General features: G+C 38.7%; 3 protein-coding genes across 6 annotated transcripts in view; 2 read left to right on the plus strand and 1 right to left on the minus strand.

Annotated features, from left to right (window-relative positions):
- Positions 1-68: 68 nt before the first annotated feature.
- Positions 69-8534, plus strand: LOC136246967 (uncharacterized). Its single transcript, XM_066038562.1, has 21 exons — positions 69-445; positions 501-747; positions 2391-2468; positions 2519-2764; positions 4843-4893; positions 4950-4982; positions 5041-5070; positions 5127-5171; positions 5218-5259; positions 5305-5334; positions 5398-5571; positions 5608-5670; positions 6221-6274; positions 6326-6465; positions 6509-6603; positions 7263-7368; positions 7424-7536; positions 7589-7781; positions 7841-7903; positions 8113-8268; positions 8328-8534. The coding sequence occupies exons 2-21, from the start codon at positions 642-644 to the stop codon at positions 8358-8360; spliced, it is 1851 nt and encodes a 616-aa protein (XP_065894634.1). The 5' UTR covers positions 69-445; positions 501-641; the 3' UTR covers positions 8361-8534.
- On the minus strand, positions 8417-18440 carry LOC136246968 (uncharacterized). Of its 2 annotated transcripts, XM_066038563.1 has the most exons (13): positions 18342-18440; positions 18241-18296; positions 13822-13903; positions 13675-13765; positions 13537-13622; positions 11132-11225; positions 10650-10729; positions 10498-10595; positions 9274-9413; positions 9151-9216; positions 9055-9101; positions 8854-9005; positions 8417-8800 (listed from the first exon to the last, which is right to left on the minus strand). In XM_066038563.1, exons 2-13 carry the CDS (start codon positions 18272-18274, stop codon positions 8508-8510), a joined length of 1263 nt encoding a protein of 420 aa, XP_065894635.1. In that variant the 5' UTR covers positions 18275-18296; positions 18342-18440; the 3' UTR covers positions 8417-8507. The 2 variants fall into 2 exon arrangements, with proteins under 2 accessions (XP_065894635.1, XP_065894637.1); XM_066038565.1 differs by having other exon boundaries at positions 18241-18411.
- A 6264-nt stretch (positions 18441-24704) lies between these two features.
- LOC136246970 (uncharacterized) overlaps positions 24705-27398 on the plus strand; it is a 74639-nt gene continuing 71945 nt past the window's right edge. Inside the window, exons 1-2 of one of the 3 annotated variants that reach the window (XM_066038568.1) lie at positions 24905-24972; positions 25029-25129. The gene's annotated coding sequence lies outside the window, so the exon portion shown is untranslated. Of the gene's footprint in view, positions 24817-24904; positions 24973-25028; positions 25130-27398 lie in introns of those variants that run through there. The other 2 variants (XM_066038567.1, XM_066038569.1) reach the window with 2 other exon arrangements.

The following is a 27398-nucleotide window of genomic DNA, read 5'->3' on the forward strand; positions in this document are numbered from 1 at the left end:
GTGTCTGAATATTTGGATGCAAGTGTTGAAGCCGATGTTTGAAGGAGAAACTAAGCAAAGGATTGGTTTTAAGCTGGGAAATAGCAGTTTTTAGAGCAGCCTTTGCATAATAGTTGCATCGTTTTACTTCTGAAAGTTAAATAGCTGCGGCTGCTAACCGGTCAATTACAGTATACCACGACTGTATCGGTATTTGCTGATACAACCTTATCCCTCAGGCCTTCAGCACTCAGGATTTCAGGTGTGTATATCGGCAAATTTCTCACTGCCATGTGAATAATACATCTTTGACACTAAGCTTTTTGTTTCTTGGGCACTTACTATAACAATTTATTTGTGCGTATGTTTGGGTTTTTATATGAATGGATAATCTTGTATATGTATATATAGGATACATCAGTGCTATACTCAGCAAACCAGAGATTGCCATCAAAGGAAAAGAAGTGTAGGTGCTTAGCTACTTTTGTCTATTGTAAACAAATGTTTACTCTATTATGTAGCTTCCATTTCTCCAAGTGCTGAGAATGCATTTGGATTGAATGGTAAACTGTAATGTTACACTTCATTTATTAGTAGCATTTTGATACATAGTAAAGTACTATTTTCCATCACAAGCTAGAGCTGTCTCTGTCAAAAGCAGTATGACAAGACTACAGATATGGTCCGTCATCTTGGAACAAGACGCTAATGACATTGGATGCTATTTCCCGGAAGATGATGGATATGAGATTTATACAATTTATAAGAGTAAGCTATATATATACACGTATGTAGTGTGTTTGTGACAGTTGTTTGTGCATGTACACACATGTAGTTCAGCCAGTAGGTATTTTAGTCAACTTGTACATGTATAAGTAAAGATGTCCTAGTATGCTACTTTTATGCTGTGATGTACTGTATATGTGACTAATTCTACACAAGAACCATGCAACATGTATATGTTCACCTTCAACTTTGGTAACCTGTTCTTTGGACTATCTGAGGCGATATGAAGTTTGGAAATTCTGTGAGCTACATACTAATTAAAAAGTCATGAATTTAGAAATGACACAATTCTAGTTTTTTAAACTTCAATATCCGTCCCTCTATAAGTAATTTTCTCTTGATGTTAGATGGACCAAGACTGTTCCGTAATTGTTCCGTATGTATGATAATTCTACATTAACGTTTAGAGGCAGGTAGTCTGGGTGACACCCTGTCACTTATGGGGGGAATTACCCTAATAAACTACTGTTTGATAAACTGGAACAAGCTGTTACATGGGTACAGTATGTTACCATCAGACTTAAAAAATATCCTGACACAAAAAGGTATCTAAAAAGAATAAAAAGGTCCGAGATGTGGATCCGTAACTGAGCATGATTTTGTGACCACTGACTGTGTCATTGCTGCCTCCTAGTAGCTACTCTCGTTTTAGTACTACTTAAAATCTACAATGGTCAGGTTTTTCCATAGAGAGTACTGGCTCAGTAAAAAGTAACCAAACCTACCCTAATGCTAATCTGAGGTTTGCCTGTTAAGCATAATGATGTGTTTCATTGCATGTCTGTAGGTATGTAGTAGCCATTACATACAGTATGCTACCATTCTGTTTTTTATCACAATTTTTATTTTTCTTCATAATTTTTGTCACTATCAAACACACTATATAGTTGTACGAAGGTAATTTTATGATGAGCTCAAGTGCACGCTCACTCGGGCCAACCCTAGCTTGCCTTGATCTCACCATAAGCCTTCAAGTATAAATAGAAAAGAAAAAAAAACAAGCAGTGAGCATTAATTGAAAATCGTCACACAAGTGCTATTGCATCTAATGCATGTATTTAGAAGAAGTCTATCTTATCACTGTGATTTGGCAACTATGAATACACATAAACATTGACATTTCGTATCTGATTGCTCAAGCTACGTAAGAGAGTAGCTTACTGTTTTAAAATGTTTTCATGGGAATTTCAAGAGCAGTGCACTTTTATCTGCTGTGAACGAAAAGCATTATATTTGTACCAATTTCAAATTTCAGTGCCCATTGTCTATGTTTTTACTGAATAGAACATACGTGTAATGGACTGGCGTGGTAGTAAAGCTATAAGAGGAATTGTATCAGAAACATATTATGCTATACATATGTAAGTCACTAATGGTGGAGCAAAAATACAAGGGATTCTGTTTCAGAACTAAATTTTACATTTGATTAGTCACTGCGAAGTCACTACCAACAAGTTCCTCTTCATAAAGTATAATCTTGCACATCAAATCTGTTCAATAAGAAAGTTGTAGGATATTGACATAACTTTCTGTTCACTTGGTTTTGTATTCTATTGTAAACTTTGCTCTGTAACTGATGGTAACACTGATATGTACGTATGATGATCATATACATGTTTTCACAGACAAAAATCCATTGCTCACTCCTGTGTTGGATGAAGAATGCTGTGTTAGAGGCCATGAAGTTACAGGCTCAAGTGATGGTTAGTGTTAATCTCTCTGTGTATATATATATCAGGTGTGTTTGTTACAGATTTTAATATTGTACACCAGAGTTCAACACCGATTGTTGTACAAAGCATGACAAAGCCCATCTTATTGTACACCATATCATCTTATCACGGAGGCTGTACATATTCATGGAGAAAAGTCGGTGGAAACCAAATATTTCCATCTACTCCAGTTATATATGTTGATGAGCCTGGAATGTACCAGTGTTTAGTCAAGACAACACATGATTGTGTTCTCAGCGATTTGTTTCGAGTTCTCGTTAATCCAGGTCAGCTAGTTACACCTCATGCATACATATCTAAATGCGTGCATATACGTACAACTATTATCATACAGTATATTATAGTAGAGTAGTGGGTGTGACCGATGATAATATCACCCAAAAACTGTCTTGATTTCCCCTCATGATGACATGACAGTATTGGCCAGGTAAAGTCAAGCCCAAAAATGCTTTCAGATTGACCCAAAATGTTTTCATCGAGTTGTTACAGAATAGAATATTTAACGGAATTTTCTACAAAACCTTTGTATAACATTCCTACGTATGGCTGCTTTATGAGAATTTTGAGTTAGGTTCAATATCCAGGTCTGACCCGGATGGGACCATGTGAGATCATGCATAAAGTTACACGATTTTAGTGATGGAAATGCATGCAGAGATAATAGCACCCTTCTATTATCTCTGCATGCATGCAATTGTACAGTGTACTGGCGTGGAGCCCTCGCCCATCATTCGAGAATGCGTTTCAGTATTTGTAATGATACATGGAGCTATGCCCACTGATCAGGATTGCATACGGGCACTCATTGCATCACAGCCACTTATCGGGATTGAGTGTTGCTGCTTGTAGGTAACCAGTTTAGCATCATGGGAGCTTACTCATAGGCGTAGCAACCTGGGGGGGAGGGGGGTGCTGGAGCCCCCCAACGATTTTCTGCTTTTAGTTAGTAAAAAGATCAAAATACTCTAATAGAGCAGTCAATTACCCTAATAAAGCAGTCACAGTATTTAGAGGAGTGTAGCAAACTGTGAAGTTATAAATATGGTATTATCGGAGATATTTAGTGATATAATGTGGAGAGCAACCACTGTTAGTAGGCTGAGACCTTTTTTTTCTTTGGTCTTCAGTTCTCAGTAGTGCGCATACCATACATATGCCTGGAACAGAGCCCCCCTTTCTAAAAATATTTTGCTATACCAATGTTACTTATGGTTGCTGTGGCATAGACTTATGCGCCCACTTGTTGATCATTGATGTTTGTTAAATACAGGAACTCTTTGGAGGTACTTACTCATTTCTTGCAGACGAATTTCCGATCCATGCAATAGCAAAATATAAAATAGCTCTTGGTACATGTCTCTGTTTTAATTAAACCGGGTCAGACATGGGTTACATCCGGATTACTATTTGGGTCTAGCGGGTCAGCAGTACTGACCCACTTTCAATGCTGTACTGCAGCACCCTGACTGCTTTATTAGTATACTGTACGGAAGGAAACTTGCAGAGGGAAGTTCAATGAATCAAGCAAAATGTCACAGTTTGTGACATAAAATTTGGCAAATTCAGTTAGTAAAGTGCATGCCCTTGTCTAATTAATTACCACCTTTGCGTGCCTCGGGAGGTGCTATGCCTTGGCGTCTACTATTCCAGACTAACAGTTATGCAACAATCAACTAGCTCCAAGGCCAGATGAGTACACCTGGTGGATATGGTAGGACTCATGTATTGTCTGGACTCCAAGGTTTGAGGATAGCTACCGATACCATACGCTTAGTAGTTGGTGGCACTAGCAAAACTTTAGCTGGATGGTCCAGTGGTCCTTGGTGGCAGAGTTACACAAGGACTGATTTGTTTCATCAATATCAGCAGCAGGTTTACACACTTAAAATACATTTTTTGTATATACTAGTGAGCAAGCCGTTATTTCCTCATAAGCAAAATATTTGGATAGGGAAAATTTGGCAATGTACCATATTTTCCAGCGTCAAAGTATATGGTAACTTATGTGACTGCTCTATTAGACTACCATGATCTTAGAAACAATACCAGTGGGCCAAAAATTAGTGGGTGGGTCATGGCCCACCTTGCTGAGCTGGCCTTGCATCAGTGGCTCCCCACCACGGGCTATTAGCCTACAAGTAGGCATGGCACCCATTAGTATCACCTCAAACCACAGGAGAGTATGCATATACGCTAACGCTCAAATGCAATGTCATCTCACACAAATGTGAACAATTTAAAAAACTCACTGATAAAGGGCTTTGAAGATTGACGTGAGCATGATATATGAGTGAATGTGTCATGCTGATATGTGAATGTGCTGATATTGGATATTTGTATATAGATACAGAGCCTTCAATCACTAGTCTACCTCCACCATTTAAAAAATGCAGAGGTATGTCTTCTGATGTTTAAACAGTCTACTTATCCATCAATTATATTGTTATCTAGTAAATGTACAACTCGGTTCTCCAAACACTTCAAGTGAGTAAGAAAGCAGGTTTGACAGTTTCTTGTCACACTCTTCATTTTATGTACATAGGTGGTCTAGCTAACACTATCAAACATACAGGTAGGCACATTAGAAACAGTAATGTGATGGACACCTGTTTAGTCTTTATTGTACAGAGAAAATAAAATCACTGTGGGATGTCACAGCACAGAAAGCTCATGGTTAGTATTTACAGTGTGTCGGATGATATACAATGGTTTTGTTTAGATGTCCAAGGTGTAGTCGAGCGCTATAAAGATCAATACAAAGGTATTCAGTCATTTGTCACTGATAAACATATATGCATGCCCATAGGAAACTCTCCTATTCATATTTCTCAAGAAGGTAACACTGGTATACAATATTTTTGATGTTTCATTGTTTCTGTTTGTTCATATCATCATCCAGATCATCATCTGGATCAACATCCAGATCATCGTTCAAATTATCATCCAGATCATCGTTCAGGTCATCATCCAGATCATCATTCAGGTCATTGTCCAGATCATCATGATAATCCAGATCATCATTCAAATCATCATCCAGATCATCGTTCAGGTCATCGTCCAGATCATCATTCAGGTCATTGTCCAGATCATCGTTCAAATCATCATCCAGATTATCGTTCAGGTCATCGAAAACAAACAGAGCCAGAAAGTTCACAGCAGAACAACATCGAAGGTATGATACATGCTGTATATTAGGGGTTATGAAGTTTATGGGACAGATTTACATGGTGCCTTGGCAACAATGATTAGCTATAAACAAACCCAATAGATGAAATTTATAATAACAAATGCGACTCAATTAACAATTCTTTCAAGTTGGCTGCTTTTACCATTTTATCGGTTTTGTTCATGTGTACAGATAACCAGATAGATTAGTATATACACACCTTTGTTTACAAAAATAACCAGGTGTGCGCCCACGGCTGGTCTCGTCTAAAGAAGTATAGTAGAGAATAGCTATCATATGGAAGGAAACTTTGACAAATAGCCAGCTAATATAAAACTGCATTTGGCAAAATAAACTTTGGCGAACTTAGGTTAACTATAATGATAAGCTCAATCACTGCGAGTTCATTGGCAAGTTAAACTTTGGTAGCAATTCACCAAAGTTTTCTTCGCCAAAGTTTCCCTCTATACAGTATAGTAACTGTAGAATATATACTTGTGTTGCTGTTGCGTTCACTCTGTTACTACAATTATATCTATCTATTGTTTTCATTCAGAGAGATTAGATGAAGCTATACCAAAAAGAAAGAATGATAATTTTGCTATCCAAGGCAAGTGGTCATGATAGCCAGTAGATCTTTAAGACAGTGTGTGGTCTACAGCACGAGAATTTTCAGAAAATGACATCGCTATCGCTACAAACAACTTCAGTGATAGCAATAAAATTGGTAAAGGAGGATTTGGGATAGTTTATTTGGGATATATGAAAGGGACCAAAGTTGCAGTGAAAAGATTCACCGAGGTATGTGCACACAATGTAGTAAGTTTTACATGCAACAATCTAGATATCTGTACAGCATGCCAGGCAACGGGGGATGGACATTCCAGACCAGTTTACCATTGATGGGCAGCTTAATTGTGCAGCTTGGGCTCTGAGTAGGTACGTATGGTGATTGGCACCTGTGGTTTTATAAGAATGGTTCAAAGCAACTATGCTGAAAATATAAATTTTGCATCTGCTAGTGTGTGAATCACACTCTGAAATGCAAAGCACTGCTTTCGAACACCAACTCATTGTGCAGTTGTGAACATCCTATAATATAGCATATGGCTATGAAAATTTGGGCTTTGTTCTATTAGCCTCTCAGTATGCCTCCTTTGTCCTGTATTTTTCCATATGCATAAAGTCGCACATTCTGCGTGCTTTTACTAGAACTTACTTTTATTTGCAATAATACCAAAGTGCACGTTACTGTAAATGTGCAATGTGACAGTGGTACTACGTACGTAGATCACAGGATGTGAGACATCTCCTTTGACATCAAGTATCTGCATGCGACTGGTTTCTACCTCTGCATGATCATGATCATTCCTGTTGCACTCCTGCATGATCAGGATCAGTGAGTGAGGAGTGCAGAGCTGGGACTAGTGCCATGAACCAGAGGATTCATCAATGTACATTCACCTTTTGGCTTATATCTACTCTTGCCATAAAGTATATCCAATTGTAAAGGTACCATGCACCATAAAGCAAATATTTTGATGCTAACTTGCAAACCTTTGTAATCATTATTACTATGATGTGTATTTATTTATTAGATGTCGACAGAGGAACTTAGTAGAGTTGGTAGGCTTCTGTAAGAGCCCACCAATGCTGTTATATGAATACATGGAAAACGGAAGCCTGTATATTCGTCTATTCAAGGTACACAGTGTTGTTCATCTGCAGTGTGTATGCACGTATGGGAATTTCTGTGCAGAAAAAGCCACCATTGACTTGGCCACAAAGATCCAGAATTCTAAAAGATGTCTGCCGTGGTTTATCCTGGATCCACTCATGTACACCACCACTAATGCATGGTGATGTAAAACTGTACGTCTCCTTATATGTTTCTTCCATAGAACACTGTTTATACTTTATGTAGGCATAATATACTGCTTGATGAAAACCATCGAGCTAAACTTGGTGACTTTGGGTTTTGCCGGGAGTTACCACAGATGATAGGAGGCAGGTCTGTGGTCTCAGTTGCACTGGTAGCAAGATCAGCAGGATACGCCGCTCCAGAATCTGAAGGGGGACACATATCACCAAAAAGTGATATGTTCTCATATGGAGTGGTATGAACACCTTTTCATTGTTGATCATTTCAAGTTCCATGATAACTGTCATTCTGCAGTGTGCTTTAGAAATGTTTACTGGCAAGGTGGCATATGATAAGAGCAGAGATGACCCAAAATTGGTATATACACTTGTGTCCAGAAAAAAAATGGTCACACAATGTCTTCAGAATATGACATACATGTATGGTTGAAAGGTTTAAAATGTTATGAACCAGGTTAAAGTTCGAATTGCAACCCATGGTCACACTTAAGGGTGTCATCTAGTTGACATTATATGACCAATTGTCCTGATTTAGTGAGTCACATTACGTATTATGTACTTGTTTAGATTGATCATTTTGATGAACAGCAGGGTTCTACAGAAGGCTACAAATCTATCGTAGACACAACAGCTGGTGATCTGGAGCCATACCTTTTACATATTTACAATAAGCTAATTGAAAATTGTTTGCTAAAGCATAGCAAAAGGTGCACAAGTGAGAAGGTAGGTAGTAGTGTTAACATGCAACAACAAAAAGGTCATGTACCAACTTATTTTTATAGGTAATGGAGTGGTGGTCAGAAACAAAATTTTAAGAACTCGACCATAGTACCAGTTGACCTTGTTATATGCTCTGCCAGTCTGCACTATGTAATTCACACATTTTTACTCTGCACTCAACCAACTGCAATTCTGTATATATACTGTTTACACTATGTAATACAAATCAATGTACATCATCATCAGTCACTGTCACTGTCATCAATACATTCTAGATCTGATGTTACAACATCAAGGCTACAGATGGTTACGCCACTCTCAATCAGCCTATCCACAAGGCACACTAAAGACAGGTAAATGCTGTGGCAGTTATCATGGGTGATTCCGGTTGGAGTTAAGCCAAATGTGTTCCGTAAAATAGTAGTGGCAGCAGTTCCAAAGTCATCAGGATACAAGGCTGGCGGTCTGACTGACTCTTCCAGCATACACCTGGCCCACAACTGTGAATCGATACTTTTTAGCTGGTCTTCTACCCCTAGATTTACATATGCTCACTGTAAACTAACTATTCAAGGTAGTGCTTCTTACCATGTAATGCAGGCATGTCATAGATGTCATCAGGGCAGCCATGCACAGTCTGTTGACGACGGTTCTTCCTAATAGGATGAGAGTTCCATTCAATCTTGAAATCATTGAGATCTCTTTGGAGTAGTCCACCAAAAGTGAATGCAAGTGAATATCTAGCAAGAATAAAGCAACTTATGCTGTATGAATGCATTTTCTCACTACCTTTCAATCATATTGGAATTGTCATACAGTCCTTCTGACTGAAGACCCTGTTACACTTTAATAATATGTCACAGTAGTGTTGCACAACAAACCCACTTTACACATGTCAATCCACCAACTAGTCTTAAATCGTCGCAACTGAGACCACCAAGCTTCGATTCTCTGTAATATTGTAAATTCCATTACAAATACACAGTAGTATTCACTTATATTCCTTACAGTGTTAGCTGTTGAAGGCCCATATATAAAACTCTTTGAGCCAGACAAACAGTCATCATGGTCCAAACGAAAAGCAACGTGAATTGTAGCCACTCCACAATTTTCAGTGCCATGATCAGCACGCACAATTCTTGGACAGCCTGGCAGAAAAGCCATGAGTGAGACATGTGGAAACAAATTGTACGTGGATTTAAAAGTTGGCACCAAGTACTGATATACACAGAAGATGTTATAGTTGTGCAAAATGTAGAAGTCTACTTTTACAAGTATAAGGAAAAATTAGAAATTTTAAACTAGAGTAGGGGTCAAGAGTGCTCCAATAAAAAGTATTGAAACAAGCTGGAGTAAAGTGCACAGTATTAAATATTAAGCACAATTAAAATTAATAATTAAACAATTAAAATTGTTTTACTGTGATTTAACATTGTGCACTTTACTCCAGCTTGTTTCAGTACCTTTTATTGGAGCACTCTTGACCCTTACTGTAGTTTAAAATTTCTTTATACTTGTTTGTTTACTTTTTTTCAAATAATTATTATGGCTGGTGAACCCACACATACCACATCAAATAAAAGAAATGGCATCACGTGCCCCAGTTAATAAATTATCGTCTGAAAAGTTAAGTATCCAATACACTTTGTTGTTAGCTATGTTCATCCTGTTACACACCAGTACAAGTCAACAACTGCTCAAAAAGCACCTCAGCAATGTAAATAACCATTATGAAAATACGGATGATTTCATTTATAAGAAAAGAAGCCATCATGTGCAACCTCCAATAGACACTTTTCGCTGTCAGCAAAGATGAATGGAACACAGAGGAGGATACTAGTAAGTCCATGAAGAATGCATTGTACGTACTGTGGCATGCCAAAAGGCACCTCTCAGGCTGAAGCGATGTCGAATAGTGAAAAAATCAAGCCCGTAGCCTTAGCTGTTATCAAGTTACACTAGTCTGAAGTCAGCAGTCAGTAGAAAATTCTGTTAAATAAAAAAAATTAAAATTTTGTAGCGACTCAATGAAAGCATTTTAGATCAATGTGAAGGCACTTTTGGGCTATATATTTAGCCTAACCCAAGTGGCAGTGAAGGGTTTCTGGCCGATATTTTTCCAAGGGCCACGCCCACATCTTTGAGACTCCTACTATACAGTACTACCGTACTGTATGAAACACACTGTACTGCATTAAATTCAGATCATGTACAATGCAAATATGCACCAACCCTTGGCATTTTCCACTGCTTCTAAGTAGTATCTAGCAATAACTTTTGGGACATGATTGGTGGCAGACAGTCTTAGCCAAATCAATTTTCTGGAGTAGCTAAATGACAGTTTTAATATTACATAAGAACAAAATAATTGCTTTTGTCCTTACCCATCAATGCATCCATGGATAGGTAGGCCATATGGCGACAACTTGTCGTATCCATCAAGATGCCAGATGTAGTTTGGACCCTGGAAGACAAATTAGAGTAGAATAATCATAAAGTATGGTACTACATACTAGGGATCGCCCCTAAAACAAGGGGTGCTGAAAAATTACTGCTTCTAAAAACCAGTCTAGAGGTATCTTAAGCAACAAAAATCACCTACACATAATCTCAAAATACAACACCACAACATAGCAGACAGCAGGACATAGATTTTAAAAAACATCATCAAAACCTGCAGTTTGGTCAGCCTAACCGTAAATAGCCATGACGCAGTGTTTAGTGTGTCACATATTTCAAACCACACATAAGTTTAATATGCAAGGGTGAATACAGGGCATGTGGGTACATATAATATACTGCTGCAAGAAAATTCACGGTTGCATCATATTAACATGGTGTACTGCATATGTATGTGCATACTAACCTTAGAGCTATACATTCGACGCTTTAGTTTTCTTTTCCTACGAAGCTTGACACCTTCAGGATCAATTTGTCTTAATATTTTCATAACAGTATCTCTATAGAACATAATCAGTTGGATGGGACTACACCTGTACATTCTACAAGTGGCCTGTTGCTCAGTCTAACACCAAAATTGTAATGAAATCTACTGAGCAGAATTGTGTTAAATACAATCCAGAATAGTGCTGAGCAGTTCTGGTATTTTATAAACAGTACAGTATTGTTAATTTGATATTGTGATATAACTAAATTATTGACATGTCTCAGTTTGACACCTGTGGTTTTACATTTAGACACTGAAATATCCCTAATCATTTCAACAAGTATAAGGAAAACTTAGAAATTATAAACTACAGTAAGGGTCAAGAGTGCTGCAATAAAAGTACTGAAACAAGTTGTAGTAAAGTGCACAATATTAAATCACAGTAAAACAATTAAAATTGTTATATCGCTACTGTGCATTTCCATCTTATGCACAACAGGGATATAACAATTTTAATTGTTTTACTGTGATTTAATAACTCCAGCTTGTTTCAGTACTTTTTATTGGAGCACTCTTGACCCCTACTCTAGTTTAAAATTTCTAATTTTTCCTGATATTTGTTTGTTTACTTTTTTTCAAATAATTATTATGACTGGTGAACCCACGCATACCGTATCAAACGAAAGAAATGGCATCGCGTGCCCCAGTTAATCAATTATCGTCTGAAAAGTGAAGTATCCATTACTCTTCATTGTTAGCTATGATCAACCTGTTGCACTGCAGTATGAGTCAACAACTGTTCAAAAAGTACCTCTGCAATGTAAGTAGCCAATATGAAAAATACGGATGATTTTCATTTATAGGAAAGGAAGCCATCACGTGCAACCGCCAATCGACACCTTTCTCTGTCAGCAAAGATGAATGGAACACAAAGGAGGATACTAGTAAGTCCATGAAGAATGCATTGTACGTACTGTGGCATGCCAAAAGGCACCTCTCGGGATGAAGCGACGTCGAGTAGTGAAAAATCAAGGTCGTAGCCTTAGCTGTTATTGAGTTACGCTTGTCTGAAGGCATCAGTCAGTCAGTCAGTAGACAATTCCATTAAATAAAAAACTTAAAATTTTGTAGCGATTTGTTGAAAGCGTTTTAGATCAATGTGAAGGCACTTTTGGGCTATATTTAGCCTAACCAATAGTGCAAAGTGGCCATGAAGGATTTCTGAGCATGGTTTCTGGCCGATATTTTTCCAAGGACCACGCCCACATCTTCGAGACCCCTACTATACAGTACTACTGTACTGTATGATAATGACAGAATCATGTTGAACACTGATTACAATATTTGCAGCATTACATATCCACTTATACACACTGTAAGGACACTTCTTCTCACAGGCATGTTATCAAAGAAGATTGTGTTTCAGAATCCACGGTATTTGCGGCAGCAGTTAAAACATTATAGTATGTACAAGTTGAGCTGAGAAATCAGCTATAAACAAACAGTAGATTTTTTCACAAGGAAAAATCCAACCAGGTGGTTAGTGATGACAGTAAATAGATGAAGAGAACTTATAGTTTGGATTGATAACAAGTTCAGGAAAGGATCGTAAGACTATGCACTTCTGTGGCTTTTCAACAGGAAATTTATGGAGAACACATTTATTGGTTATTACACCCTTTTGGATAGTTTAAGCATTGGGGAGCATTGATCTGGCTAACTTGAGGGCTAGATGTTAAGATGTGCCTCTAATGACAATGAGAACTCTCTCCTCTGTAATCCGACTATCAAGAATTATGTTAGATCATGCAGTAAATTACAGGTAAAATGGAACACACAAGCTTTTAGCATATGATTAATGAATTTGTTTGGAAGTATTACAGCTTTTTTCTGTTATTGTTTAAAACTAATTAAATGTTTTAAAATTATTTTCTGTGATTGTTTTTAATGCTGCTATTATTCTCTGTCAGATTACAAAGGTCGAAAACAATGTACCCGGAACAGTCATGCTGGTAAACTGTTCATCATATAGATCCAAGTTCAACTATAGTGGCTGGCTATTTTATATTCTCTCGTGCAGCTATCAATGATGAATTACACATGCCAACAATGATCTCGACCTGCCCATAGAACTTAGAACAGAGTGCTGATTTCTTCCCTGTATATCTAAGTCTGGAGAATCAAATTTTGTGACGGATTACGGAGTACAGAATACAGAGGTTGTTTCTAAACAAAGTGTCAGTAAATGAAATTTTGGTTGGAATAGAGAGGATTCTGTACTATACAGGTGTAGGATTAGAGAGGTTCGACGGTACTATTGTATAGTACAATAGAATACAAACTTGTATGTAGAAAATCACAGAACCCACAAAGTTTCATGTTACCTTCTAACCACAATATTGTACTTCCTATACAAAAGTCGCCATACTGCACGGTAGCCACGAAGTTGATCCGAGGAGCTTAGGATTGACTACAAAAACAAATACACAAGAAAATATACTTTGCTATTTCAATTACTGTACCTCTACAAGAGATTTCACAGTGCTCTGCGGTGGATCAGGTCTTCGTCTCTTAAGACCCAACCGTCTAAGTTCTACTTTTAACCAGGACACACTAACAATTAGTAAAAAAGGATTTTAAAACATGCTTTACAAAATAAAAGAAATCACCTTCTCTGCAATCCATGTACATGCTTCAGTTGCTGCAGGATAACTTTGTATGGCCTTGCAGAGTAAAACAACTCTTTAATAACTATACAAAGTAAAACAGTTACAGTTCAGCTTACAATTTATTAGTCAACAACTATCAATAAGCCCAGGCCACAAAGCATACCAATATTCAGTCAATGGAACCCAATACTAGGACTGCATTCTTTTTCAAAACTACTGCAGGGCACAAAAGGATTATTGAAATCGTTTTGTAAAATCATGTGTCTGCAATGCCATATGCATGTGTTTGTCATGAGAATTATCCATGAAACAAGTACACGCACTATAATTAATATACTCAATGTTAAAATAGTTTAGAGTTGTGAGTTGTCATTTCATGCAAGTGTGAAACACAGATTTACTCTATTGTAGGATTACAATTTGCACAGTACCATATGAAATAACATGGTGGTGGTGGGAGGGGGAAGGATAGTTTGTAAAGAATTTATCTGGAGGCATGCCTCCAATCCTTCGTACAGAGATCCTCTCCGCATTCTGTATACGTTTTGCATACTGCTTTGCAACTAGAATCCCCTATCTGAAAACAATCTGCTATGCAAACTACAGAGGATATGTGCTACCTTTATTACAACTTTCCAATAAAAAACATGATTACTATAAAAAACATGATTACTATTTTTGTTTCATCATGATGGCATTGCAGATATGCATAGAAAGTGTGAATTGCAGAAATTAGACCTGTTACAGGAGTTTCTCCAGAATGATAGGTGTATCACAGAAGGAGAAACATAATTCGTAGTTGAGGTGGTCAGTTATAGAATGAGCCACATTTACTACCCCTACTTTTGTATGGGACATACGATAGTCATTCACTGTCAAATTCTTGGACATGCTGCTAATCTTATTATATTCATCAATTTTTGTTGAAATAACATGGCGCCAGAAGCAGACAAGCCTTTAGAGAAAATCCTTCACCAACTTGTGACGGAGAGGCCATCCTGCTAAGGAACACAACTCACTAACCACCAACGAGTCATCCTAGTACCGTGGAGTAAACAGTACCCTGAAAAGCTAGTGAACTAAGCATTTTGAGCAATGTGTGTTGTACATTTTGCAGCGATAACGGACAATCAAGAGACAACATACAAAGTAACTGCCGCTGATAGACTTGAGGCAATGGATTACTACAGTACCAGAGCCTATAGTTTGCACCAGGGATGCCGCTACAAACTGGAAAATTTCAAAGAAGCCTACACAGATTATGCGACAGCCACAGAGCTACGTACATAACACAAACCAATTCGATTAGCTTCTTTGAAAACTGTAATGGGTAAGGAATGTAGAAAATATGTATTATAATGTCTTGAGCTAAGTGATACTAACTCAAAGGACAGGACCCAGCAACAGTACTAGCTATATTAGAGACCTATTTTGAGCCTGCTAGAAATATGAACACTTTCTAGGCAGAACAGCAGCCCAATGAAACAACTGATCAGTACATTAAATGGCTTAAACGCTTGGCAGAGACATGTAATTTTCAGGACCTATGGGGGCAGATCCAGAGGGTCTTAAAAGTCTCGACCCCCCCCAACCCCCTCAGGTTGAACTTTGACAGGAAATCTAAGAGAGAAACTGCGAGGAAAGCAATTGAATGAAAAAGATTGAAATTCTCTAATAGGGCAGTGACAAAATACTACTGTTAAGTAATCGCAGCATCACATGATCATTGCACACATGATATAACTTTGGAAAAAGGTGGAAGACACGTGCTTGCTGTGAGTGGAAGAACTCGCAACTACAAAGGTTTCATGCTGTTGCATAGGTACGTCGCGTTAGTAGTGTATATGAATAATGTAGATTTTACTGCCAATAATTTCTTGTACACCTAAACCCGCCTGACATCTGGTCATGCAATAACAGTTTCCTGCTCGCGAGGTCTCCCAGAAGACCCAGGATCAATTGAGCTCCCACAGGATGAATCACAGTAAAATAGGAAAAAGAGAAATGAACAAGAGCTTGATCGTGTTTACGAAGAAATACTGTATGCAAGAAAGTTGTAAGAAAGTTGTGTATAATGTAGTGAATTAGATCTACAATAGTGTAGTAAACTGCACAAACAGCAGTGTAGGTTTCCAGCTAGTTAGCTAGATACACACATCATGCTCTTCGATGATTGCCCAAGGGAATATTTTATGTATGTGAGTACTACAGCTGAATTGAGGGGGTTACTCTTCACTAAACTTGAAGACTCCCACTCGAAAAATCCTGGAACTGCCCCTGGCCTACACAATGAAATGCTTAGGGATTGGCTTGTACCTGGTTGTTGAGACAAAGCAGTGCAAGCCTGGTTGTTTCAGCAGGAGTGTGATTTAAAAACAGCAATGGAATCACTACAAATCAGTGAACGAACACATGAACAACTTAAGCAGTTAGCTGTTGAGGAACAGGATGCCAGTTGAAAAGATAGGCAATCAAGACAGCGTATAAAACCAAGGAACCAGCAAGCACAGCAGTGTGCAAATACTGTGGAGACAAACATGTGGCAGAGCGCGCCAGTCAACATATGCGAAAAGTTGTAATCATTGTGGAAAGCCAAATCACTTTCAAGTTGTAGACAATACAAGCCCAAACCAGCAAGATAACAGCCTCACTAGCGGAAGTTGTAGAAAGCTATGAATCAACAGACACAGATGAGTCACTGTTTATGATAGAACAGGTGGGAACTGTATACTTGTACAGTACATCACAACAAAAAGGACAGCAAACTGCATTTTGTCAGTGACGGTGGAAGTGTAGCCCTTGACCGTCAGTTAGACACAGGAGCAACATGCAACGTGACTACACACTGAGATGCATCTATCATACAGAGCCAGTTCTCCAGCAAAGCAACACAAGGCTAAAGTTCTGTGATGGAAGCCTGGTGCTGGCAGCATTGTCTACTTGAGAAAGGAGTGAGTCCGGATCCTGCTAAAGTAAGGCCATTGTGGATATGCTGAAACCAAATAACAAGAAAGGAGCAGAAAGACTGCTGGACTATGTAACATACCTCTCACAAGGCTTTCAGATGCGGTTGAGCCATTCGACACCTTCTGAGAAGGATGCAATGTTTGATTGGCAGGATACTGCCTTTACTACAGTAAAGCAAGTGGTGACTACTGTACCAGTACTGTACCAGTACTACTGTACCAGTACTGCAAGTGCCTCGTATTTCATTGCTGCAAGTGCCTCGTATTTCATTGCTGCAAGTGGTTTGTATTTCATTGCTGCAAGTGCTTTGTATTTCATTGCTGCAAGTGCTTTGTATTTCATTGCTGCAAGTGCTTTGTATTTCATTGCTGCAAGTGAAGATTCAAACTGTGGGTTGACTATATAAACTCTCAGAACTACTTTGTTCACAATCACTGTCACTTCGTGCCTCGCTTCATGCGGTCTTAGAAATAAAGGCCTAGGCCTGAATAGATGCTCGGCTTGTTTAAATGCTGGGTCCAAAATCACTTTTAGGAAATAAAACGCCCCGGCTTTTATACGGATAAATACGCTATGTGAAATGGTATGTCATTCTTGCTGCCATTATTAACATTATTGCTGAATTACTTACATTCCACTTCTACAACTCTGTAATGCTAGTGACCAGACCTTCCTCTATATTAGTCTGGCGCCGCCCGCCCCTTCGCATAAAGTAAGGGTCTGGTGAAATACAGATACTAAATCATTTCTAGCGCCCAGATTCGGCGCTAGCCAATTAGTGCATGCCAATGACGTTCACACAGAAATCGCCTAGGCAACACAATGCTTTGTTCGAATTTAAGTGCAATCATCTGACGTAACAAGCATTACGTGCACTGTCTAATTGAATTCCTTTTGAAATGATTAGGTATTAGTATTTCACCAGACCCTTACTTTTTGCGAAGGGGTGGGCGGCACCAGACTACCTCTATATGTGAAGGGGCGGGCACTGCCAGACTATATGTGCACAGGAGTTCATAAGCCCATAGAGCAAGGAGTGTACGACTGTCCCGATAGTACAAAATGCATAATCTTAGGAGTAGTGGCATGCAACGAGCTTTACTATAAATAAAATTACCTTATATGGGATTATTTCAACCGTATTTCACGCAACCCTTGGTCTCTTAGGAGTATCTATCTGAGAGGAGGGCTGTTTCACCTGAGAAGACACAGGGCTCTTTATCTGCCAAGAAAAAAAAAACAAATACACCTGTATACGGAATAAATAGATAGTTACTATTATTAGATACAGGGTTGCTATGACAGTGGATCGCCTACGTTAATTTCGATTTCGCAATTTGGTCGTTGTATACTCCTTGCCCTAGGGGCTTATAAACTCCTGATGTGCACTACAATCTCCCCTACCAGTTTTAATGTTAGCCACAGGTGTAAAAAAATATGAGCTACATTTACGATCATCTATTTCCGTAGAAGTTGCCCGTTGCATGGAAGAAAAGCTAGTCCGAATGCTGCAAGTACATCAAATCAAACTGAAATCCATACAGTTGACGTACTTTAATGTCTATGCCGTTAAAGCTACACTCGTGGTTTTCCAATTGGTGCTTACCCAATTCTAATTAATGCTTTTTTCACAGTGACACGTGACAACCAAGCGCAGCGGTGACCGCTGCGATTGTTTTCTCCGCTGCGGTTTTTTACTCCGCAGCGCATTTGTGAAGCCGCAGCGGACTGTCCTTCTCGGCCACCATAAATTGCAAAACCGACGAATTTATTTGCAAACGGGACTGTAGGCGCAATCTGTGAATTTGCGCAGTTTATAAATTGCGCTGCGCATTTTGTGAATTCATAAAATGCGCAACAATTTATAAATTGTTGCGCAGTTTGTGAATATTTGAATATGCTGTTAATGTTACGGGACGTATCAGCAGAAATGCTCATCGCTTGTTTGTTCCACAGCTACGGACTAATTATGGGAAAAGAAGCTTATATTACAGAGGTACTATATTGTGGAACGCTCTGCCAGCTGTTTTGTATCACGCATCAACTTTATTTCAATTCAGGAGTAGCTATTTAGAACAATATAATTGTAGTTAATATTAATTTGTAAATGTATGTAGTTTTATACATGTATGCTGTATACAGGGTGTAGCTGAAAAACAGCTTTGCTGATGCTACCTTCCCTGTTTAAATAAATTGAAAAAAAAAAAAAAAACTACCGTAAGAGCTGCGCATTTTATGAACTGGATTCTGGCTTGTCCATTCAGCGTACCGCCTTCTTGACTGATTCAAGTGCGTATCATAGCTGCTTTCAGGGAGGATAACAGGCTTCTTTTACCACCTTAACTTGATATGTTTGCTACTAGCATGGATAAAGACGCATTCTATAGCTATATTGCAGACTTTCTCTCCCTCCAAGGTTCCTTGCGTCTCTGCAGCTTGCCTGGATAAGGTGCACACTTTCCTTCTCCCTGTGTTGCCTTCTGCATACTACAGCATTTGTGGTAGCTAGCAGGCTCATCGATCAGCTGATATTGATGGGCAGTCCAGCCTGCATGTTTTACTTTTTCAAGCAGTTGTCCAGCACATACAAACACTGCACCAGTAATGAAATGTATATCAGCACACTGATAAGGTTTAATGCATTGCAACTCGTGTCCAACATTGTATCTTTAATATCCAGCTTAAATGGTACGCATTCTTATAGTTTCACTCTTACATTATCCCATGCATGTAGATGAAACACAACACGTAGTTACATAATGCCACCTCTGTGTGATACAGTTATTAGTGCAAACATATAATCAGGTATGCTGTGTTACATATAGTTAAGTATATTCCAATACATGAGTGAGTTACAGTGGCACAGCTCCATTTGATGAACAGCAAGACAAGAAAAGTTGTATCCATTTTCATCTTGCCTGGCTATAACCACATGTCTTCTTAAACACGGTTCATGGTACCCCCTGATGAGCAACTATTGTACCTGACCTATGGAATTCACAAACGTGAATACACAATTTGTTTGCATAACTAGACCTCACCATGTCAGTCCAAACTAATCATTCCACAAGAATGGCAGTAGTCATCCTATGATTCTAAATAAACAAACATTATCTGTTAATGCATGTGATACATCATCATAACTCATCAGTATATACAACAGCATTGCATGGGAAGCTCCTCTGCAACCATTCTATTCCAGTCACTACATGCAGTAAAAGAAAATACAGATAACTTCTGTTACACATGTAGGGAAGCCATTATGTGGTGCTAGCTACCACAAATCAACACCTTACGCTGTCAGCAAAGATACATAAAGGAAGACTCAAGTAGGTCCATGATGTTCACATTATAAGTACTGCGGTATGCCAAATTAAAGTACCAAGCAACGTTGAAGAAATCAAGCCTGTAGCAGGGGGTCTGTTCCAAGTAGTTGTAAACTAAGTACCGTGTGAAAAATACACACATAGTCTTACTAGGGGGTATGGAGGAATGCCCCTCCAGATTTCTTCTGAGCGGATCACCTACTGATTGCTCCATTAGAACAAATGACTGTCTATTAGTGTCAATCTTTCTCTAAACTATTATATCAGAAAATTCAGTGATAGATGCATGGGCTCCATAAATTGATAGGTGGTTGCTATGCCTATGGGGATCACAAAGGTTTGGTCTTTTGCAAAAATATCAGCTAAAATCCAGCCTGACTTGTACTTCACAACAGCTTGGTATGATTACAAACTTGGGAACCAGACTAGTTGTTCAGTATAGAATATTGGTATATAATTTACCACCCATCTCCATAATGTCCAGGTCTTATGACTAGTGGCTATAAATTTTTGTGATGCTTGAGAATATTATAGCATACACAATTCACTAATATCTTCCGCCTCTACAGAACCTTTCAAATAGCTCTCTGTGACCCTCTTTCGACGTATCTCCGAGTTTAACCTCATAGTGAAACTCACACCGTTCATACACTGCCACGAGGAAATCTCGTGATCCAACACTTGGAACGACAGTACGGGTTATGATACAACTGTACTGTGTCGCATCTCGCCTTGCCATATGTCAGTACGACACGAGGTACGACATCTGCGCAATTTATAAATTGTTGCGCATTTTATGAATTCACAAAATGCGCAGCGCAATTTCCTGTTAGGCGCAATCTGTGAATTTGCGCAGTTGATAAATTGCGCTGCGCAGTTTGTGAACTACCGTAAGAGCTGCGCATTTTATGAACTGGATTCTGGCTTGTCCATTCAGCGTACCGCCTTCTTGACTGATTCAAGTGCGTATCATAGCTGCTTTCAGGGGGGGATAACAGGCTTCTTTTGCCACCTTAACTTGATATGTTTGCTACTAGCATGGATAAAGACGCATTCTATAGCTATATTGCAGACTATCTCTCCCTCCAAGGTTCCTTGCTCTCTGTGACCCTCTTTCGACGTATCTCCGAGTTTAACCTCATAGTGAAACTCACACCGTCCATACACTGCCACGAGGAAATCTCGTGATCCAACACTTGGAACGACAGTACGGGTTATGATACAACTGTACTGTGTCGCATCTCGCCTAGCCATATGTCAGTACGACACGAGGTACGACACCTGCGCAATTTATAAATTGTTGCGCATTTTATGAATTCACAAAATACGCAGCGCAATTTATAAACTGCGCAAATTCACAGATTGCGCCTAACAGGACGAATTCAATTGCAAAACCGACAAATTCAATTGCAAACGGGACGAATTCAATTGCAAAAGCGACGAACTCAATTGCAAACGGGACGAATTCAATTGCAAAGTCGCCGAATTCAATTGCAAAAACCTGTATTAACTCTTGGCATTAGCTACAGGTGGGGACTATTCTACGGAACGGAACGGAACGGAACGGAACGGAATGATGGACTAAACTGCGGAACGGAATGCTTTCTCAGATTGAAGCTTGCAGCTTACCATTGCTGTACAAGTTATCAGTGGCACTTCCAGCAGGTAATCAAACGTACCCCAAGAAAGATAAAACGAATTTAAGGATCGATTGTGGGTTCTTGTTGGTTGTCATTAGTAACGAAGTACTAATTGTGGGAATAGCTGACTCAGTAATTTCATCTTCGGATATATCAAGTAGGGAACTTAATGCATGACTTTTTTTTACTAGTATGTGAGTTATTTTTACTTACTTGACTTTAGAATGTACAGTCTGAGGCCCAGCCTTTCTAATCGGCATAAATCAGTATGTGTATAGCTACACTACAAAGGAAACAAGTATGGTGACAAGCTGAATCAACTCAGTCTAAGTGGAATTTTGTGCAGTGTGTGAGGAGCAAACATTCAGATACCTCAAGGAGGCTATATTGTGTGAACATCAATGATTCATTAACAGAGTAGTGGACTATTGTCAGATATCTCAGCCTGAGTACTGAGTTGAATTCTGGATGGGGTTTATTTTACAGAATGGAGTGCTTTCTGAATCAACTTGCAGCTTGGCTAACTGCTATCATTGCTGAAATTGCATTTTATCAGTGGAACCTCCAGGAAAATGGAATAGGATAATTATAAAACATTAATTAAGTGATTGTTTAGGTAATCATGACTTTATTCAGTCTAATAAACAGAATATATGGTTGATTGAGTGAGGTATCACTTTCAGAATGATCAGACGACCAGTGATGAGATGCATGGATTCATTGAATTTTTGTTGTGGTTGGAGACATTAAATATCCAAAAGCAAACTGACTGTATAATATTAATTCACTTTCTTTATATTTTCTCAATTTTGAGCCTGTATACAAATAATTGAATTTTCCTTGTCAATAGAAATCCTAGAATAAGATGGGAGAGAAACTTATCTTTGTTTACCTATACTGTACAACCAAGAATTCGTAATACTGATTTGTATGGGGGAGAGTGTCTAACTCTCAGTATGGCCTGTACAAACACCCTGTGTAAAGTTCACCTTTCATCAAATCAACACCTTTACTGGGGGATAGAAAACTGTTGATTAGGGTTGCTGAAGAAGGTAAAGCCTTTGTTCTGAAATAAAGCCGAGGTGTTACTTTAAGCAGGGTGTTTGGTGAATGCATTCAAGTTAGACACTCCCCACCTTATTATGAACTCTTGGTACAACTTCAAAGGAAATGAAGAAAGCATACAGATGAATCAATAAAATCACTACAGTAAGGTGAATTACAGACTAGTGAGATCTTGGTTAATTAATGACAGTGGTTGGAGATTAAGTGTGGTAGCTTCTTGCTCTTGAATATGTTGCAAAGTGTAAGTACAAATCAAAATAAGATATCAATTTCATTATGAAAAATTTGTATACATAAATAATCTAGCATTACTATTTCATTTGTCCTCCACTTAAACATGCTACAACAGTACTAGTGTCAGCAAATTGGCAGTGAGTCTACCTTGAAATCTCAACTCTAGAGTAGATCCAACACAGGACAGCCTGCACTGTAACAAATACATGTGATCCCATTGTAATTTCATGGACCAGCTGGACTGGGAATCACTTGAAAATAGACGAACAAATTTAACCTGTTTTGTTTGAAGTGAAGCATGTGAAATGTTACACTTAAGAAATCCTAGGATTCTTAGGTGGTATGTAATTAATGTAAGTGTACCATTTCAGGTCTGACTAGATACATTGAAATTACACACACATCCTGGTCCAAATCACGTTTGCCTGGTGGCTACGGGCATGGTTTCACATGCGGCTTATAATAGAGATTTGGTTGATCTTGGAGTTTTGACATTTAGCCTGATTCAAGGCTAGCAGTCAGACACATCCTTGAATTGTGCAACAGATAAAATCAGCTCACTATTGAATACGGCATTAGTCCACTGCACCAGCTGTTAATATATAAATAACTCCATGCATACACTGAATCAGTGATGTTTGCAGAATATACCCTCCTTGCGGTCTGCCAAAATATTTGCTCCTCACACACTGCACAAAATTCTTCAAGTTTTAATTCAGCTGGCTCTTTCCTGTTACCAGTATCTTCCTGCTTGCTTTATTTATACACTGACTTATGACTTGAAAGACCGGCCCAGACTGTTTTGTAAAGTCTAAATAAGAAAAACAGCTCACATAAAGTTCCCTTCCGTATGGATGAACATCACTGATACAGCTCATCCCACAATAATACTTCGTTACTAATGACAACCAACAAAAACCCACAATCGATCCGTTAATTCTTTTTATCTTATGTTTAACCACCCACTGGAGATGCCACTGCTAACTTATAAGGGAAGTTTCAGCAATGGTAAGTTGCAAGCTTCAGTTTGAGAAAGCGTTCCGTTCCGTGGTTTAGTCCATCATTCCGTTCCGTTCCGTTCCGTTCCGTAGAATAGTCCCCACCTTAGCTACATCTAGCTATACAACATTGTGTCCTCTACTGCAAAACTGGTATTAACTAATCCAGGATCGCTTCGCTCGCTCCAACCCTAGCTCGCCTCGAACTCACCAAAAACTTACCTTCACACAACTAGTGTGTTTGATAGTGGAGTTATCAGAGTGACCGTTCCGTTCCATTCCTGATTCCGGTTATTATAACTTGCCGTAAACTGAATAGTGGTATTGGTCACTTGATAGTTTTTCCCCGGGGTATCCAGCACCCCTAGCACTAGATGTTGAAGTGCTAGCCAAAAGAAAGACTAAAAAATTTATTGGATTAAGGGAAAGGCACCTGACCTTCTATCAGAGTAAGGTCAAGAGCCCTATGGCTGGCCGGGAAGCCACTGTGGGAGCGTGCTCCCCTGAGACAAGCAATTACTGAACGCAGCAGCGAAAAACTAAGGCGACAGTGTAGCCAGGCCATAACATTACTGTAAGGAGCACCCCTTTCAAAGACAGCAAATAGGCCAGACGTTTGTAAACAACATTAGTACACCCACTCATTCCGGTCACGTGATAGGGTCTAGCACGGATTTAAAAAAAATTTGGGGCGTTTACAGCATTCACTGTACACAACTGGAATCTGAAGTTGGGGAAAACATCTTGACCTCACCTTGAAGTACAGTAAGTGTTGTAAATAGTCGCTACTGAGTAACTAGCTACGTGATTAAGATTTATATACGTAAGTTCATAGCAGGGCTAAAGCTGCTCGTGCCGGACTGCTCAGTGATGTGCGTGCCTTAGTCAGCACATGTGGTCTTTCGGAGTGGATACAGAACGGTAACCATTACCCAGAGCAGATAGCTGCGCCATAAACAAAATGTATATTGGTTTAGCACCAGCTAATTGAATTGCCAGCTATCTAATTGAATTGAGTTGACGCGTTTGGTGATAGCTACTAAATAAACTGATCCGCGAGTAATCCGGGATTGTTCAGGTAGTTAGCTAATGAGTATATAATAACTCGGGATTATTCATGTTATATTCGTATCAACATTGTGGTCTGTTCAACACTGTTTAGTAGTGAAACAAAGTGTAGTCACTACCGATAATCCTGTAGAACCAGGACGGGAACCAGGATCAAAATCAAACAAGTGATCAAGGGTTACAATTACATTAAATCAAGCGGTCAAGACGTCCTTGAAAGTGATAATCAAGCTAGCTTGAAAGCAAAATGAGAATTTACAAAAAGATATGCTAAATTGTCAAGCTTTTTTGAGGCAAAATCAAGCAATCAAGATACGTTTTCGTCGATCAAAAACCTTGATTCCAGTTGCAGATAGTTCTACTGGGATATTGCTGGTGACTACCCCTTTTTAAGAAAGTAAATGTAGCAGTTGCATTGAAGCTCTGTTAGAGTAGGGGCCATGGGCGATAGGTAGCTATTTGGGGCCTTAGCTTGTAGTATGGACAAAGTACTCTGTTTGCATAGACCCCCAACAGACTGTGGCCCAGAGCAAATTGCTCCCTTCTCTATATTTGGTCAGCTCTGGCTAGAGTAACCAAATTTCATGATGGTGATGCCTATGGCATTAGCTATAATATTACACAACCAAGCCTGATGGCAAGTATTAAAGTTTGTTTGTTAGCTAGATAGGCAATGTGTCATACTGAAAAAGTTTGTAAGGGGCCAGTCACATAGACGGTATGAACATAAAATTTGTCTCTAATAATTTTTGTACATGCATGATATCAATTTGAGATATTAGTATTAGTGAACATTGCTTTAAGACCACAAGATAAACATACCATCACAGTGTCTGCCTTTCCCATGAACATGTCACAAGAATGCACTGTACAAACATCATTAGTTTTGAACAGTAGGGAAAATCATAAAACATTTCCCTGTTACTAAATAAGTATTTATATGTACATGACAGTTAACTGGTTGTTTTTCTGTGGTTTGGGAAGGTATGTATGTAGGTGTATGTGTACTTATGGCTTTACTGAGGTGTCAAATGTCTGTTTAGATATATCCTCCTGTGCACATTTACTGTCCCTTTGATCTGTATAGTGGTGTAGCAGTGTAGCAGTCAGGGACACAGGATTCTCTTGTTACCTTTGGTACATACCAATAATGAAATAAAAATACAGTAATGCTGATGATCTGTTAATAGGAAATGTCTTTGAAAATATCATTAAAATTAATTCTGTCTTGTAAATATTCAGTAGTAATAAAGCATTGATAGGTTTAAATAACTTGATCCGTGTTTGTAGCAAAGATTAGTACTGGTATACGGATAATGCTTTTATCCAATGCTAAAGAAGATAGTTGAGCAGGGAATGAGCTAGCCTTGAGAGATGCCCAGGTGCATCCACAAGGCTTGACTGTCCCAAGCAGCTATTTAGTCAGAAATATGAGCCCATCTCTGGGATCTTTTTTTTCTTCACAATTTTGCTACTGCTTTTGAAAAACTATTGAAGTGCATACAAATATTTAGCAAGTGAATAATGTACTACAGTAAATGCTGTTTCTTATTTCGCTTGGCTATTAAAATTACAGCATAAATAATATAGAAGCTAAACTAAACAATGACAGACAACTTATCACAGTTCCAGCTCCAGAATCAACTTTTCATTCCACTCTTCTCTACTTGTAAACACTGTTTATGCATACACTGTTTATGCACACTTCATATAGAATAAAACAATGATCCTCCTTCCCTCATCCGTTCAACATGCCTGACCTGGCCAGTGACAATAAGAATCAGCTTTTGTGTGTTTTTCATCACTCTACCATTGCTAAAACTTCATAATCCAGTACTGTTGTCCAGTCAGCAGTTACATCATATTACAGCATTCTTGAGCATATGATTGACTTGTAATCACTGAAATTTTAAAACGTGATCATTGTATGGTACTAGTCAGTATAATAGTTATGAATGCTCCTTGGTAATATTGAGAGGGAAATCTTTAATAGAACAAATGTTCCAGTGAAACTATCACAGGGTATTCCAACAGAAGAGAATGTACGTATTATAGCTTGGTTAGTGTAGGGTGCTGTCTACTTCCCAGACACAAGCAATGATTGTTTGGGCTTGTGCCTAGGCAGGCCGGGTGTAGCTGTGTTCCTGCTGTCAATGGTATTCATTGTTATGGAGACATTACTTCTTTATGCCATATCTGTGGTAGTAACTGAAACCTGGGATATAATGTCAGTAATACTAGACTACCATTGTATAGATACTATACTCCTTCCTGGAAAT

Source organism: Dysidea avara, chromosome 2 (assembly GCF_963678975.1).
Source record: "Dysidea avara chromosome 2, odDysAvar1.4, whole genome shotgun sequence".
Classification (NCBI taxonomy): Eukaryota; Metazoa; Porifera; class Demospongiae; order Dictyoceratida; family Dysideidae; genus Dysidea; species Dysidea avara.